At 43.3% G+C, this 15,000-nt stretch overlaps 1 protein-coding gene across 1 annotated transcript in view; it reads left to right on the forward strand.

Moving 5' to 3' along the window:
• The window catches only part of sash1b (SAM and SH3 domain containing 1b), a 40,122-nt gene that overhangs the window by 6,984 nt on the left and 18,138 nt on the right, over positions 1 to 15,000 (forward strand). Inside the window, exons 6-12 of the mRNA XM_084310473.1 lie at positions 1,097 to 1,229; positions 3,052 to 3,527; positions 4,659 to 4,763; positions 6,032 to 6,169; positions 6,435 to 6,567; positions 9,896 to 10,065; positions 14,271 to 14,477. Coding sequence (XP_084166599.1) covers positions 1,097 to 1,229; positions 3,052 to 3,527; positions 4,659 to 4,763; positions 6,032 to 6,169; positions 6,435 to 6,567; positions 9,896 to 10,065; positions 14,271 to 14,477 — 1,362 coding nt within the window. The remainder of the gene's footprint in view (positions 1 to 1,096; positions 1,230 to 3,051; positions 3,528 to 4,658; positions 4,764 to 6,031; positions 6,170 to 6,434; positions 6,568 to 9,895; positions 10,066 to 14,270; positions 14,478 to 15,000) is intronic.

Raw genomic sequence — 15,000 nt, forward strand, 5'->3', positions numbered from 1 at the left:
CCGGTTTCCCCCCCACACACGCCATTAAAAAAGACATCCATGCTAGTAGGTACATAGTCCCGTCATCGCCCCTTGAGCAAGGCACTGGCATTACAACTGGAGTTGGTCCCCCCCGGGCATCACACTGTGTGTGACTGCTCCTAAATAGTTAGGATGGGTCAAATGTAGAGGAGGAATTCCCCCAAAGGGATTAATAAAAGTATACATTTATTCGTTGAATGTGTTATCTAAGTACAAAAGTGGTACCATGGTGATACATGACTTTGACCATGGCAGTATCATGGTAAATCAACCGTACCATGGTCTTTTTAAAAAGGCAGCTAAAAACCTACTTCTACATGCAGGCTTTTTAAAAACCCATGGTCGTTTTTTTTTTTCCATGTGTTTTTATTTTATTATTATTATTAATATTTTTGTCTATTCTGTTGTTTTACCAAACTTTTATGTTTTTTCTTCTCTTCACATGTTTTATTTCTTGTATTTTCACTGATGTTTTAAAATGCTGTGAAGCACTAAAAATAAAGTTTAACTTACTTTACTAAAAAGAAATACAAAAAATCATACTTTTTTTGTAAAGGGGACATTTGTGAGCACTTGAGCGAGGGCGTAGGTTTGGTTTCAACACTGGGGGCGGGGGGGGGGGGGGGGTCGGTGGGTCCTCCCCCAGGAAATTCTGAGCATCAAACACTTAATTTCCTGCATTCTGGTGTATAATTTATGAGAGGCACATCTGCAAGGTTGAGATGGTACGGTCCTGTAGGGGGGGGGGTCTCTTTTGGGGAGGGGGTTGTCTTTCATATTAGCTATATTTCTTGAGGGGGACAAATTGACCTCTTCTCAATATCGAGGGGGGACATGTCCCCCGCAACCCCCCCCCCCCCCTAAACCTCCGCCTGTGAAAGAGAGCTTAAAACCCGCTGGTCACAAGCAGCGCCTTTCTTCCCACAAGGCCTTCCTCTCTGAAAGGGCTCTACAGCTGCTCAGTGTGTTGTTATGAGTGGTGGTATTGTATACTATACCATAGTGCATACTACTATATAGGCCTCGCTTTCATCTCCTTCACTAAACCCCCTCCCTTCACCTCTCGTGACCACAGCCCTGCGACCTGTCGGACAACGAACCGGAGGAGTCCATGACCTTCCGGAGGCTCCACAAGCTGGTGACCTCCACCCGCAAGGTGAAGAAGAAGCTCATCAGGATGGACGACTCCAAGAGGCCCGGGTCTGAGGGTACGTTGGTATTCTGTGATGTCATCATGACCCTTCCTTCTTTTATAGTCTCCTTGCAGAAACCTAAAGTCGATTTGCCGTCAAATTCCATTTGAAATTGTGGTTAAAAAAAAATAAAAAAAAGTTTTATGTATGTTCAACTGCATCACTGCTTTATTTTATCAAAATGCTTTACTGGGAGAAAAAAATGGAAAATGGAGGTTTTAAAATGGCTTCCTCAACATTTAATAGTAATAATAATAATAATAATAATAATAATAATAATAATAATAATAATAATAATAATAATAATAATAATAATAATAATAATAATAATAATAATAATAATAAAGTGTATTTGTATGACACCTTTCATACAAGAATTTCAGCCCAAAGTGCTTCACAGCAGTCAAATAGACATATAATGAACATAAAATAGGCAGAATAAAAGCAATTCAGAGAATAAGAAAAAGGACAAAAACAATGCAGGTAATAACAATATAAATCCCAACCATTTAACACCTTTGTTGTTGTATTTCTTGTATATTGTTAACCTTTGCTTACAGTCATCCACAATAGTTTGCGCTGCACTTGTGTCCTTAGTGTTCAGTCTTAGTGTTCAAGGCCCCAGACCTTTTCTTATTACTCTTAGTATTTCTAACATACTATAACTTTTAAATATACTTAGGGCGGCTAGGTGGTGTAGTGGGCAAGGCACTCGCCACCAGTGTGGAGACGCTAGGATTCGCGTGTTCGAATCCAGCTCTCCACATTGTTTTCAGTTTAGCTGGTCGTCCGCAGTAATACACATTGGCCGTATTACGGGGAGGGAAAACTGAAGGGTGGGGATCGAACGTTGTGAACAAGCGACTCCTACAAGTCGGTTGGTGCGCCTGCGCAGTAGAATCAGGAAGTGTCGGGGGCAGCGTGAGCCTCCCACGCGTTACTCCTCGACACTGAGAGATCGAGCTGCGCAGGTGAAAAGATGCGACTGCTGTTACCTCAAGTACCGGAGGGGACTTGTGCTATGTATGACTTAGTCCACATTGCAGCCGGCTTGTGGGAGGCAAGAAACAGCGTTCGTGACAGGGGAGGGTTGAATTGGATGATACGAAATTGGGATGGGAGAAAATATAGAAAAATGGGAGAAAAAGTGGATAAAAAAAACTTTTAAATATACTTGTCACTATAAGTCCAGTCCAAAATTATCCTATAGAACCCATTAGAACTACTTTTTACATTGCGATCTTCCGGTCAAGGCGGTCAACCTGTAACGGTCACAAAATGTGCCTGTTGTATTTCTGTGTTGTTGTTTGGTTGCAGTGCCGTGTTTGGTCACTGGGTGGCGCTCCAACTTGTTGTTATAATTAAGTTCTTAGTTCTCTAGTAACGATGTGGCTAGTGTTTGTGATCCCCATTTTATGTATATAGTTGTGTACATCGTATGGTAAATAGTTCTCATTTCATATTGTTGTTAACCCTTTCACTGCCACACGACAGCCGGTTAGCCCTTTTCACTGACAATACAGAAGGTTAGCCCTTTACTATCACACAACCGACGGCGATGCTCCATCATTAGCATCATTAGCTCCGGATGCGGAGCTAATGATGCTAATGATGGAGCATCGCCGTCGGTTGTGTGATAGTAAAGGGCTAACCTTCTGTCGCGTGGCAGTGAAAGGGTTAATAAATGGGTGTGTACAAAATCCCCAAAGCGTCTGGTAAGCTATTTGCTTCGCTATCCTGGTAGCTAATATTTTCAACTGACAACAAGTTGACGTCACACACAGCCACACACCGTTACGAACCTTTCCTCACTGACCCCGTCTCCGACCTCTCGCAGAGGCCCTGAGCGCGGAGGCTCCTCCCCCCGGGGACGCCAGCGCGGCGGCGCTCTACTGCGGCGTGCTGAGGAAGCAGGCGTCCTCCTCCTCCTCCCCGCTGGACTCCCTGGCCTCAGCCCTGCGGGACCAGCTGTCCTACGACCGGGGGGACTCTGACGGCCTGAGCACCTCGCCTTCCTCCAGCAGCCTGGACACCTGCGGCAGCCACAAGCTCTTCCGGGCCTTCGGACGCTCCGGCAGCAGCGCCAGTAGCCCCGCCCGCCGTGGGGAGAAAGGCCTCAGCGCCAGCAGCAGCAGCGCCAGTAGCCCCGCCCACCGCGGGGAGAAAGGCCTCAGCGGGGAGGCCAGGGAGGCGGGCGGGGGCAGCGGCTCCTCGCTGTCGGAGACGGAAGGCTGCGGCCTCGGAGGGATTGCGCGCTCCGTGACCGAAGGGGAACTCCGCCGCCAGGCTCTGAGCCCGCTCAGCCACCACGGGGTGAGGGTGAACATTCAAGCTAGCTTGTTGTCTTTTCTTTATGCACTTCCATACGTAACTTCTATAAACCTACTTATAGACCTGCATATAACCCATATGTATTTATTCTTACCGTATATATATATATCTAACCCACATTTTTATGTAATTATAGTTTGTGGTCAACTGCTAGGCTAGCTGATCCGTATCCGCTTCCATTCATTTGTGCTAAGCTAGGCTAGCTTGCAGCCTTATAGCTTTCTCCTGAACGCGCAGAGAGTAAATTGGCATCTATCTTTTTGTCTGACTCTGGAAAAGCTCATTTCCCATAATGTCGGCGTCTTCCTTTTAAGTGAAGAGAAAGAGAAGACTATTATTTTCCCCCCAATGGGAAATTTACCTATCTCAAACCCCGCCCTCTTTTCTCGATCCTCCAATCGCAATTGTTGCTTTCCCGGAAAGCGACGGCTGTGATTGTACAAGACTTGTAAGTCGCTTTGGATAAAAGGGTCAGTTAAATGACTAAATGTAAATGATTGGGCGGATCGAGAAAAGAGGGCGGAGTCTGACATAGGTCGCTCATGACCTCATTCCACACAGCGGGGAATATTATGACCGAACTATAGAAAGAGTGTTTTAAGTTGCGGCTGGGTAGCGCAGCGGACTAAGCGCCTGCCTACCACCGCAGAGACACTGGTATCGAATCCAGCTGTCAGCGGTACCTCCGGCTTGGTCGGTCGTCCCTACTGACACGATTGGCAGTGTTGGCGGGTGGGAAGCCGGTGTGGTGTGTATCCTGGTCGTTGTAAAACAGCGACTCCTACAGGTCGGTCGGGGCCGCCTGCTCAGCGAGGGAGGGAACTGGGAGAGGTAGTGTGATCCTCCCACGCGTTACGCTCCCCCAGTGAGAGTCCTCGCTGTCAGGTGAAAAGAAGCGGCTGGTATCGGAGGGGACATGTGATAGTATCGATCAACCCTCCCTAGACCGGCAAGTGGGGGGCAAATGCGCGCAACGACCAGGAAGGGAGGGAAGGGAATTGGCATAACGACTAAATTGGGATGGGAGAAAAATACAGAAAAAAGGGGGAGAAAAAGTAGACAAAAGAAAAATAGTGTTTTAATGGATGATTGTTACCCTCTTTGCCCCGACAGAGAACCTGCAGCTTCGGGGGGTTCGATCTGACCAGCCGCTCGCTGCACATGGCCACCTGTGACTGCGACGGGGCAGAGGGCCGACATTCTCTACGCTCCATCACGGTAGGCTGAATAGACGTCCTTCACGGAATGTTCTGAATGTCCCATTTGTCCACCGTGTTGGAAGAGAGACGACCGCTGCTATACGTGCAAAACAACAATCGCTGTGTGTCGATGATGCGTGAGAAATAATATCAAAAGAAATGCAATCGTTTGATGTCTTATTACTGGATCTTGTGAACAAGTCACAGTGGAACATCGATATCATGCTTTTCCAGTTTTTATGCCTACTCCACCGCTGCACGGAAAGCAGGCGCTTTCTTTCTAAAGTGGTTACCAGTGGTTACAGGCAGCCATGTTGGAAGAAAGAGGACTGCACAAAGATTTGGTGTGAGGCCTCTATAGGGAGGTGTAGTCTGACGTCACTTTGGACCGCCCGTGCGGTCCACCCGTTTAGGGATTTATCATTGGGAAAATGGATTATCGGCTATTGTAATAATTATGCCTCATGAACATTGGCAAGCTTTCCATTTCTGCACAAAATGAGTTCCGTTCTATCACTAACATTATTGTTTAAGCATTTTTGGTTGAAATCAAATTTGACGTAATTATTTTTTACGATTAATATCGAATATTTTCATGTTGAGCTATAGATTGTGGATGAATACGCACAGAAGGGTACACCATGCAAATGTTCATGCTTTATTTGTTTTATAGACTATTTAGAAATGGGCAATGGGGAAATACATTGCGATTTCAAGCGAGGTGGACCGGCCGGAAACGACAATGACGTCGTAACCACTACATCTCCCTATTCGGTTGTTAAGTTGAAATTCCAATAAACCAGTTCCGGGCCCCGAGCTTCCTGCGTTGGCTGAGGCTCTGGTGTTTTCGACACGCCTCAGCGTCCCCTTGTGGGTTTTAATAGATCTGAGTCATAAAGAAACTGTTTGGTGGTTTGAGCTCCTAATGTCTCCTGCTGTCTGAAGAGAAACGTTTGGCCCCGGACATGAATATGGAAGGGTTTATCGCTTTTTTTTCTACTGGGCAGTCCAGTAGAGAGAGAGAGAGAGGAGGAACGAGTGGGGGGAAGACATTCGGCAAATAACGACGGGTTCGGGAATCGAACCCGTGTCGGCCGTGCCGTGAGGGCGCCCCTTCGTGGCGTCAAATTTAACAATAGAATAAATAAAATAAAATCAAAAGTGCGTTTCCCCCCCTCCTTTGTTTGTCTAATGTTATCTATTTGTGCACTGTATGTGTGTGTGTGTGTGTGTGTGTGTGTGTGTGTGTGTGTGTGTGCGTGTGCGTGTGCGTGCGCGTGCGCGTAGAGCAAGGACGGAGAGGGCAGCAGCCGAGTCAAGTCTCCACCGACGTCTCTCATCTCTCTGGGCAGGAAAGTCAAGTCTGTGAGAGAAACCATGCGAAAGCGCATATCTAAGAGATACCACTGCTCTCTCTCCGAACAGGTACACAATCCACCACGTTAACAATGAGTGGTTACTGTATGTCACACCGTCTCCCTTTCCTCTCCCCTGTGTATCTAATGAAGTAGAAATAATAATGATAATAAATAAATAAAAATTAAAAATTAAAAATTAAAATTTTAAATTTTTAATTTTAAATTTTAAAATTAAAAATTAAAAATTAAAAATTAATAATAAAATAATAAAATAATAAAATAATAAATAATAATAATAAAGCATGGTTCCTATGTCTGCTCTTGTCCCCTAGTCGAGCCCCGACCGCCTGTCCAGCTGTCCCCAGTCCCCTCACATAGACACGAGCTCCCTGGACAAAAACAAACTGAAGCCTGGGGGGTCAGTGGAGAGCCTGAGGAGCTCCCTGAGTGGCCAGAGCTCTATGAGTAAGTGTGTCAGAGAGGGAGGGAGGGAGGGGGGAGGGAGGGGGAGAGAGAGAGAGAGAGAGGGATGTATTAATCCCCAGAGAGTCCTAACAGTGTTTATTATTAAAAGTCAGAGAGAGTCCTAAGTTAACAGTGTTTTTGGTAAATTCGCTTATTTGCCATCTACCCTGGAGTTAGACAAGCAGATACTACATACCCTTTTCTTCTCTGTGCATGCAGTAGGCTTAGGGAACAGCCGCACCATTAGCCTAGCTTAGCATCATTCACTGGAAGTAGGTGTGCCAGTGTAGCCTAGTTCCCAACAGTCACTCCAAATACAACTCCAAAACGTTCCTGTAAACATGTTGTGACCTGTGTATTTACCATGTGGAGAAAGAAATTATTTAATTAGACATTTCTATGCATATATATATATACTCTGAATTCTTTTTTGCCGAACCACTGCTGCCTGGGCGCAGTGATTTCATCACCTCAAAAGCCCTGTTTTTTTTTTTTTTTACTTGGCTTTTGAGGTGATATCACTGCGCCCAGGCAGCAGTGGTTAGGCAAAAAATTGTTCCGAGTATATATCTGCTTAGAAAACGAAAATGTCTAATTATTATATATTTTTTTCTCCACTTGGTAAATACACAGGTCACAACATGTGTGTCTCCAGGTGGACAGACAGTGTTTATTATAAAGAGTCAGATAGTCCTAACAGTGTTTATTACAAAGAGTCAGATAGTCCTAACAGTGTTTATTATAAAGAGTCAGATAGTCCTAACAGTGTTTATTATAAAGAGTCAGACAGTCCTAACAGTGTTTATTATAAAGAGTCAGATAGTCCTAACAGTGTTTATTATAAAGAGTCAGATAGTCCTAACAGTGTGTGTGTCTCCAGGTGGACAGACAGTGTTTATTATAAAGAGGCAGATAGTCCGAACAGTGTTTATTATAAAGAGTCAGACAGTCCTAACAGTGTTTATTATAAAGAGTCAGATAGTCCTAACAGTGTGTGTGTCTCCAGGTGGACAGACAGTGTGTGTTTATAAAGAGACAGATAGTCCTAACAGTGTTTATTATAAAGAGTCAGACAGTCCTAACAGTGTTTATTATAAAGAGTCAGACAGTCCTAACAGTGTTTATTATAAAGAGTCAGACAGTCCTAACAGTGTTTATTATAAAGAGTCAGATAGTCCTAACAGTGTGTGTGTCTCCAGGTGGACAGACAGTGTGTGTTTATAAAGAGTCAGATAGTCCTAACAGTGTTTATTATAAAGAGTCAGACAGTCCTAACAGTGTTTATTATAAAGAGTCAGATAGTCCTAACAGTGTTTATTATAAAGAGTCAGACAGTCCTAACGGTGTTTATTATAAAGAGGCAGATAGTCCTAACAGTGTTTATTATAAAGAGTCAGATAGTCCTAACAGTGTGTGTGTCTCCAGGTGGACAGACAGTGTTTATTATAAAGAGGCAGATAGTCCGAACAGTGTTTATTATAAAGAGTCAGACAGTCCTAACAGTGTTTATTATAAAGAGTCAGATAGTCCTAACAGTGTGTGTGTCTCCAGGTGGACAGACAGTGTGTGTTTATAAAGAGACAGATAGTCCTAACAGTGTTTATTATAAAGAGTCAGACAGTCCTAACAGTGTTTATTATAAAGAGTCAGACAGTCCTAACAGTGTTTATTATAAAGAGTCAGACAGTCCTAACAGTGTTTATTATAAAGAGTCAGATAGTCCTAACAGTGTGTGTGTCTCCAGGTGGACAGACAGTGTGTGTTTATAAAGAGTCAGATAGTCCTAACAGTGTTTATTATAAAGAGTCAGACAGTCCTAACAGTGTTTATTATAAAGAGTCAGATAGTCCTAACAGTGTTTATTATAAAGAGTCAGACAGTCCTAACGGTGTTTATTATAAAGAGGCAGATAGTCCTAACAGTGTTTATTATAAAGAGTCAGATAGTCCTAACAGTGTTTATTATAAAGAGTCAGATAGTCCTAACAGTGTTTATTATAAAGAGTCAGATAGTCCTAACAGTGTTTATTATAAAGAGTCAGATAGTCCTAACAGTGTGTGTTATAAAGAGTCAGATAGTCCTAACAGTGTTTATTATAAAGAGTCAGATAGTCCTAACAGTGTGTGTTATAAAGAGTCAGATAGTCCTAACAGTGTTTATTATAAAGAGTCAGATAGTCCTAACAGTGTTTATTATAAAGAGTCAGATAGTCCTAACAGTGTCTGTGTCTCCAGGTGGACAGACAGTGTGTGTTTATAAAGAGACAGATAGTCCTAACAGTGTTTATTATAAAGAGTCAGATAGTCCTAACAGTGTTTATTATAAAGAGTCAGATAGTCCTAACAGTGTTTATTATAAAGAGTCAGATAGTCCTAACAGTGTCTGTGTCTCCAGGTGGACAGACGGTGTTTATTATAAAGAGGCAGATAGTCCTAACAGTGTTTATTATAAAGAGTCAGACAGTCCTAACAGTGTTTATTATAAAGAGTCGGACAGTCCTAACAGTGTGTGTGTCTCCAGGTGGACAGACAGTCCTAACAGTATGTGTGTCTCCAGGTGGACAGACAGTCCTAACAGTGTGTGTGTCTCCAGGTGGACAGACAGTCCTAACAGTGTGTGTGTGTCTCCAGGTGGACAGACAGTCCTAACAGTGTGTGTGTCTCCAGGTGGACAGACAGTCCTAACAGTGTGTGTGTGTCCAGGTGGACAGACAGTCCTAACAGTGTGTGTGTCTCCAGGTGGACAGACAGTCCTAACAGTGTGTGTGTGTCTCCAGGTGGACAGACAGTCCTAACAGTGTGTGTGTCTCCAGGTGGACAGACAGTCCTAACAGTGTGTGTGTGTCTCCAGGTGGACAGACAGTCCTAACAGTGTGTGTGTCTCCAGGTGGACAGACAGTCCTAACAGTGTTTATTATAAAGAGTCAGATAGTCCTAACAGTGTTTATTATAAAGAGTCAGACAGTCCTAACAGTGTTTATTATAAAGAGTCAGATAGTCCTAACAGTGTTTATTATAAAGAGTCAGATAGTCCTAACAGTGTTTATTATAAAGAGTCAGATAGTCCTAACAGTGTTTATTATAAAGAGTCAGACAGTCCTAACAGTGTTTATTATAAAGAGTCAGACAGTCCTAACAGTGTTTATTATAAAGAGTCAGACAGTCCTAACAGTGTTTATTATAAAGAGTCAGACAGTCCTAACAGTGTTTATTATAAAGAGTCAGATAGTCCTAACAGTGTGTGTGTGTCTCCAGGTGGACAGACAGTCCTAACAGTGTGTGTGTCTCCAGGTGGACAGACAGTCCTAACAGTGTGTGTGTGTCTCCAGGTGGACAGACGGTGGGCACCACTGACTCCTCCAACAGCAACCGCGAGAGCGTGAAGTCGGAGGACGGGGAGGAGGACGAGCTGCCTTACAGGGGACCCTTCTGCGGCCGCGCGCTGGTCCACACAGACTTCACCCCCAGCCCCTACGACACGGACTCCCTCAAGCTGAAGGTGCGCGCGCTTAGGCAGCGTTCATTTCATTTCAAACCTTTATTTAAACTCGAAAGGCAACTGAGGTTTCCCTCATTCACAGTCACGTCGAGTGTACATACAGAGTTAAGCGAAACGTACAGAGTTAAGCACGATAAAGGCATATAAAATCATAACAATTAGATGAGTATGGATAACAATAATCAATTAAAACACGTACAACTTGATCGACAAAAGTTGGAGATCAAGGTTTTAAACTCTGCAACAGAGGGGAGAATCTCGAGCTTTAAGGACTGTTGGAGTTCATTCCATGAGCTAGAGGGGCATCATGCAGATTTACCCTGTTCAGAGCAAACTCATGGGACCTTAACACTTTCGCGGCCACTGGGGCCCGTCTAATATAATGGTTGAGGGCCAGCTTTTGTAAACAAACGTGGGGCTTTTTGTACAGCTAAATCTATACTTTATAGTATTGCTATCTGTCCATTCTCATTGTCAATTGAGTCCATAAACAGTCCCTTCAAAATGGCTTAAAGAAAAAAAGAAATGCATCAATATGTTCTGATTTTATAGCGCCGTGAATATAAGCATTATAGCGGATTTGGTCTAGTATATTTTCTGGAAGGCTAGTTATAGAGCTAATAGCTGCTAACGTTATATCCAATGGCATTTCCGTTTTACAGATGCTACAGAAATAACTCAAACTGCATATGATCCGGACGATCCCAAAGCATGTATGCATGAAAGGGGGGGCGGGGGACGTTGTTTATTATTATTGATTACCAATAACCGTGTTCGTCTAAGTAGCCACATACGCTGGTCGGCTGGTTGAGTATCATAGCAAGCTCTGATCGGGCTGTAATTTACGTGAAAAAGATCTTACCATGAGCCAGTGGGATCCCCCCGAGCATTTCCCCGTTATCGATCGTCATCTGGTAGATCGATATGTCCATTGGCTGATGATAAATCCCCTTATTGCATGGTGAAATCTGCGATTCGAAACGTAATCCAAGCTACAGGCTGCAGATCCAGAATCGTGCTACTGAAATCTCCGTTGAAAGCAAACAAAGAGACTGATCCGTTCGCCCACAGGGCACATTGCAGTAGCGCGATAGCGCCCCTAAGAGGATCTGGCCGGTATTGCACATTGTCGAATTCATAGAGTAGGGAAAATCTACAGTGCCGCTCGGCGACCTTGAACAGGTTATTAAAATGGAATAAAAGCAATAACAACTTCCCACAACGCATGGACTCGAAAGACGGATATATCCGTGCCTGGGCGCCAATGTGTTAAGGACCAGCCAGTCACTAGAACGGGTTCCATAGGTTCCAAAATCACAATCCTACAAGGAGGTAGCTTACCAATAATGATGTAGTATAAGGAGGCTTACCAATAATGATGTAGTATAAGGAGGCTTACCAATAATGATGTAGTATAAGGGGGTAGCTTACCAATACTGATGTAGTATAAGGAGGTAGCTTACCAATAATGATGTAGTATAAGGAGGTAGCTTACCAATAATGATGTAGTATAAGGAGGTAGCTTACCAATAATGATGTAGTATAAGGAGGCTTACCAATAATGATGTAGTATAAGGAGGCTTACCAATAATGATGTAGTATAAGGAGGCTTACCAATACTGATGTAGTATAAGGAGGCTTACCAATAATGATGTAGTATAAGGAGGCTTACCAATAATGATGTAGTATAAGGAGGTAGCTTACCAATACTGGTGTAGTATAAGGAGGTAGCTTACCAATAATGATGTATTATAAGGAGGTAGCTTACCAATACTGATGTAGTATAAGGAGGTAGCTTACCACTAATGATGTATAAGGAGGTAGCTTACCAATAATGATGTAGTATAAGGAGGTAGCTAACCAATAATGATGTACTATAAGGAGGTAGCTTACCAATAATGATGTAGTATAAGGAGGTAGCTTACCAATAATGATGTAGCATAAGGAGGTAGCTTACCAATAATGATGTACTATAAGGAGGTAGCGTACCAATAATGATGTAGTATAAGGAGGTAGCTTACCAATAATGATGTAGTATAAGGATGTAGCTTACCAATAATGATGTAGTATAAGGAGGTAGCGTACCAATACTGATGTAGTATAAGGAGGTAGCTTACCAATAATGATGTATTATAAGGAGGTAGCTTACCAATACTGATGTAGTATAAGGAGGTAGCTTACCACTAATGATGTATAAGGAGGTAGCTTACCAATAATGATGTAGTATAAGGAGGTAGCTAACCAATAATGATGTACTATAAGGAGGTAGCTTACCAATAATGATGTAGTATAAGGAGGTAGCTTACCAATAATGATGTAGCATAAGGAGGTAGCTTACCAATAATGATGTACTATAAGGAGGTAGCGTACCAATAATGATGTAGTATAAGGAGGTAGCTTACCAATAATGATGTAGTATAAGGATGTAGCTTACCAATAATGATGTAGTATAAGGAGGTGGCGTACCAATAATGATGTAGTATAAGGAGGTAGCTTACCAATAATGATGTAGTATAAGGAGGTAGCTTACCAATAATGATGTAGTATAAGGAGGTAGCTTACCAATAAGGATGTAGTATAAGGAGGTAGCTTACCAATAAGGATGTACTATAAGGAGGTAGCTTACCAATAATGATGTAAGCTTTATCCAATCAGGAGAGAGAGAGCCCTAGATATGTTTGACTTATTTCAAGAAATCTTGCCACACCAGATTTTCTTACTGCTCTGGCACATTATTTGCATAAAACTCTTTATGAACTTTTTATTTCTCATTGTGTGGAGTTCTCTCTCCTGATTGGATAAAGTGGGAACGGGATACCAGAACATGTATTTCCTGTTTACTGCAGAGCGGAGGGACTGGACCCATGTTACTGACCAGACACTCTATATCAGTGATGGCTGTCAGAATGTATCTTATGTATACAAAGGAATACCACTTACAGCACCTTTAACCCTCAGGGACAGCTTATCAGAACAGGTCACACGTTGGAAAGTTGACAGGAAGTCCTTTGCTCAGCTCGAGTCATATCATCCACAGAGCAGGATGGAAGTGAAGGGCACTTATCGATGACAGCCAGGAATAAGATGGGTCCTAAGAGGGTCCCTTGGGGGCCACACCACAGGTCAGCTGGTGCCAGGGGGGTAAACAGCTTTGGTATCTCAATCTCTTGTCTCCCGTCAGTCATAAAGTCCAGGATGCAGAGTACGAGGGCGGGTCTTAACTCCAAGGTCAATGAGAGGCAGGTACTGTAGCTGCGATGTTACGGTCAACCTCGTCAAAGGCCTTGGAGAAACCTCTTATCACTAGACTAGGGGTGGGGTGTGGACTGATTAGTGGCTGTGGGAACTCCAATAGGCTGGCGCCTGCCGTCAATTGGGGCGACTAGTGGCTCAGGAGGTAGAGCAGTCGCCTGGTAATCCGGAGGTTTGATTCCCGCTCCTCCCGGGGCACCATGACGATGTGTCCTTGAGCAAGACACTTAACCCCATATTGCTCCCGATGAGCAGGTTGGCACCTTGCATGGTCTCCTCCGCCGTCGGTGTGTGAATGTGTGAGTGAACGGGTAAAATGTGAGGAACAAATTGTAAAGCGCTTTGGATAAAGGCGCTATATAAATACAGCCATTTACCATACTGCTTGTCATATTTTCTTTTACACAAACTACGACGCCATAAGAACAGACAACAGTACATGTAGCCTACAATATAATAAAAATTTGCTCATCTATTTCATCACTCAAATCCAAGCTTAAATATACATTATTAAATTAATAGTTTCAATCTCATAAAACCATTAATGTCGCTTTGTTTTACAGTTTCATGCTAATTTGTTTAGACTAATTATTAATGTTGTTGTTATTATTATTACTTTGATTATTATTATCATTATTATTATCTTATTATTATCTTAATATTATGAAAATCTTTTTATGAACTTATTTCACTTTACCTTTGTTTTTGTGTTTATTTTTTTTAATCCAATGATTTAATGAGTTGAGGCCCATCTGGGTCTCTTGCCTCTACTCAGCACCTTTATACACTTTCTGTCATGGTCAATGTTTTTACTGTTTTGCTGAAATGGTGCGAAATAAAGAAATAACAAAGTTACTAAACTTCACATCGCAACCATAAAAGACAGACAATAGATTAAACGGACAATGACAACAATATAATATGTGTGACAACGAGCGGTCCCCGTCTTCCAGAACGGAGACGTGATCGACGTCATCAGCAAGCCCCCGATGGGCACCTGGATGGGCCTGCTGGGCGCCAAGGTGGGCACCTTCAAGTTCATCTACGTGGACGTCCTGAGCGAGGAGGAGGTGAAGCCCAAGAAGACCCGGCGCAGGAGGAAGGCCCGGCAGCCCAAACCCACCTCCCTGGAGGAGCTCCTGGACCGCATCAACCTCAAGGTACTGAGCCTGGGGGTGGAAAAGGTCAAAGGTCAAGAGACACGGAATAGATTTAACCTGTTGAGCCCCAGGGTCCCCGTTCTCATCATAATATCGATCAATACAGACCGTATTAATTAATGTTGTGTTTCTTTTTCAAAAGTAGCCAAGAGTAACTAACCCTATGAAAACAGCAGTCAATGTGTATATTATTGTTTCATCAGTGTCGTCCTTTTCATTAACTAGTTTGTTTGCATTTTGCATCAATGTTGTCCTTTTTAGTAAATCGTTTCTCCTCTCTCTCTCTCTCTCCCTCTCTCCTCTCCTATCTCCTCTCCTCTCTCTCTCTCCTATCTCCTCTCATCTCCTCTCATCTCTCCTCTCTCTCATCTCTCCTCTCTCTCATCTCTCCTATCTCTTCTCTCTCTCCTCTCCTCTCTCTCTCCTCCCTCTCTCTCTCTCCTCTCTCTCTCTCCTCTCTCCTCTCTCTCTCTCTCCTCTCCTCTCTCTCCCCCCTCCTCTCTCTCTCCTCTCTCCTATCTCC

This window comes from Notolepis coatsorum, assembly GCF_963971535.1.
Source record: "Notolepis coatsorum genome assembly, chromosome: 3".
NCBI classification, from domain to species: domain Eukaryota; kingdom Metazoa; phylum Chordata; class Actinopteri; order Aulopiformes; family Paralepididae; genus Notolepis; species Notolepis coatsorum.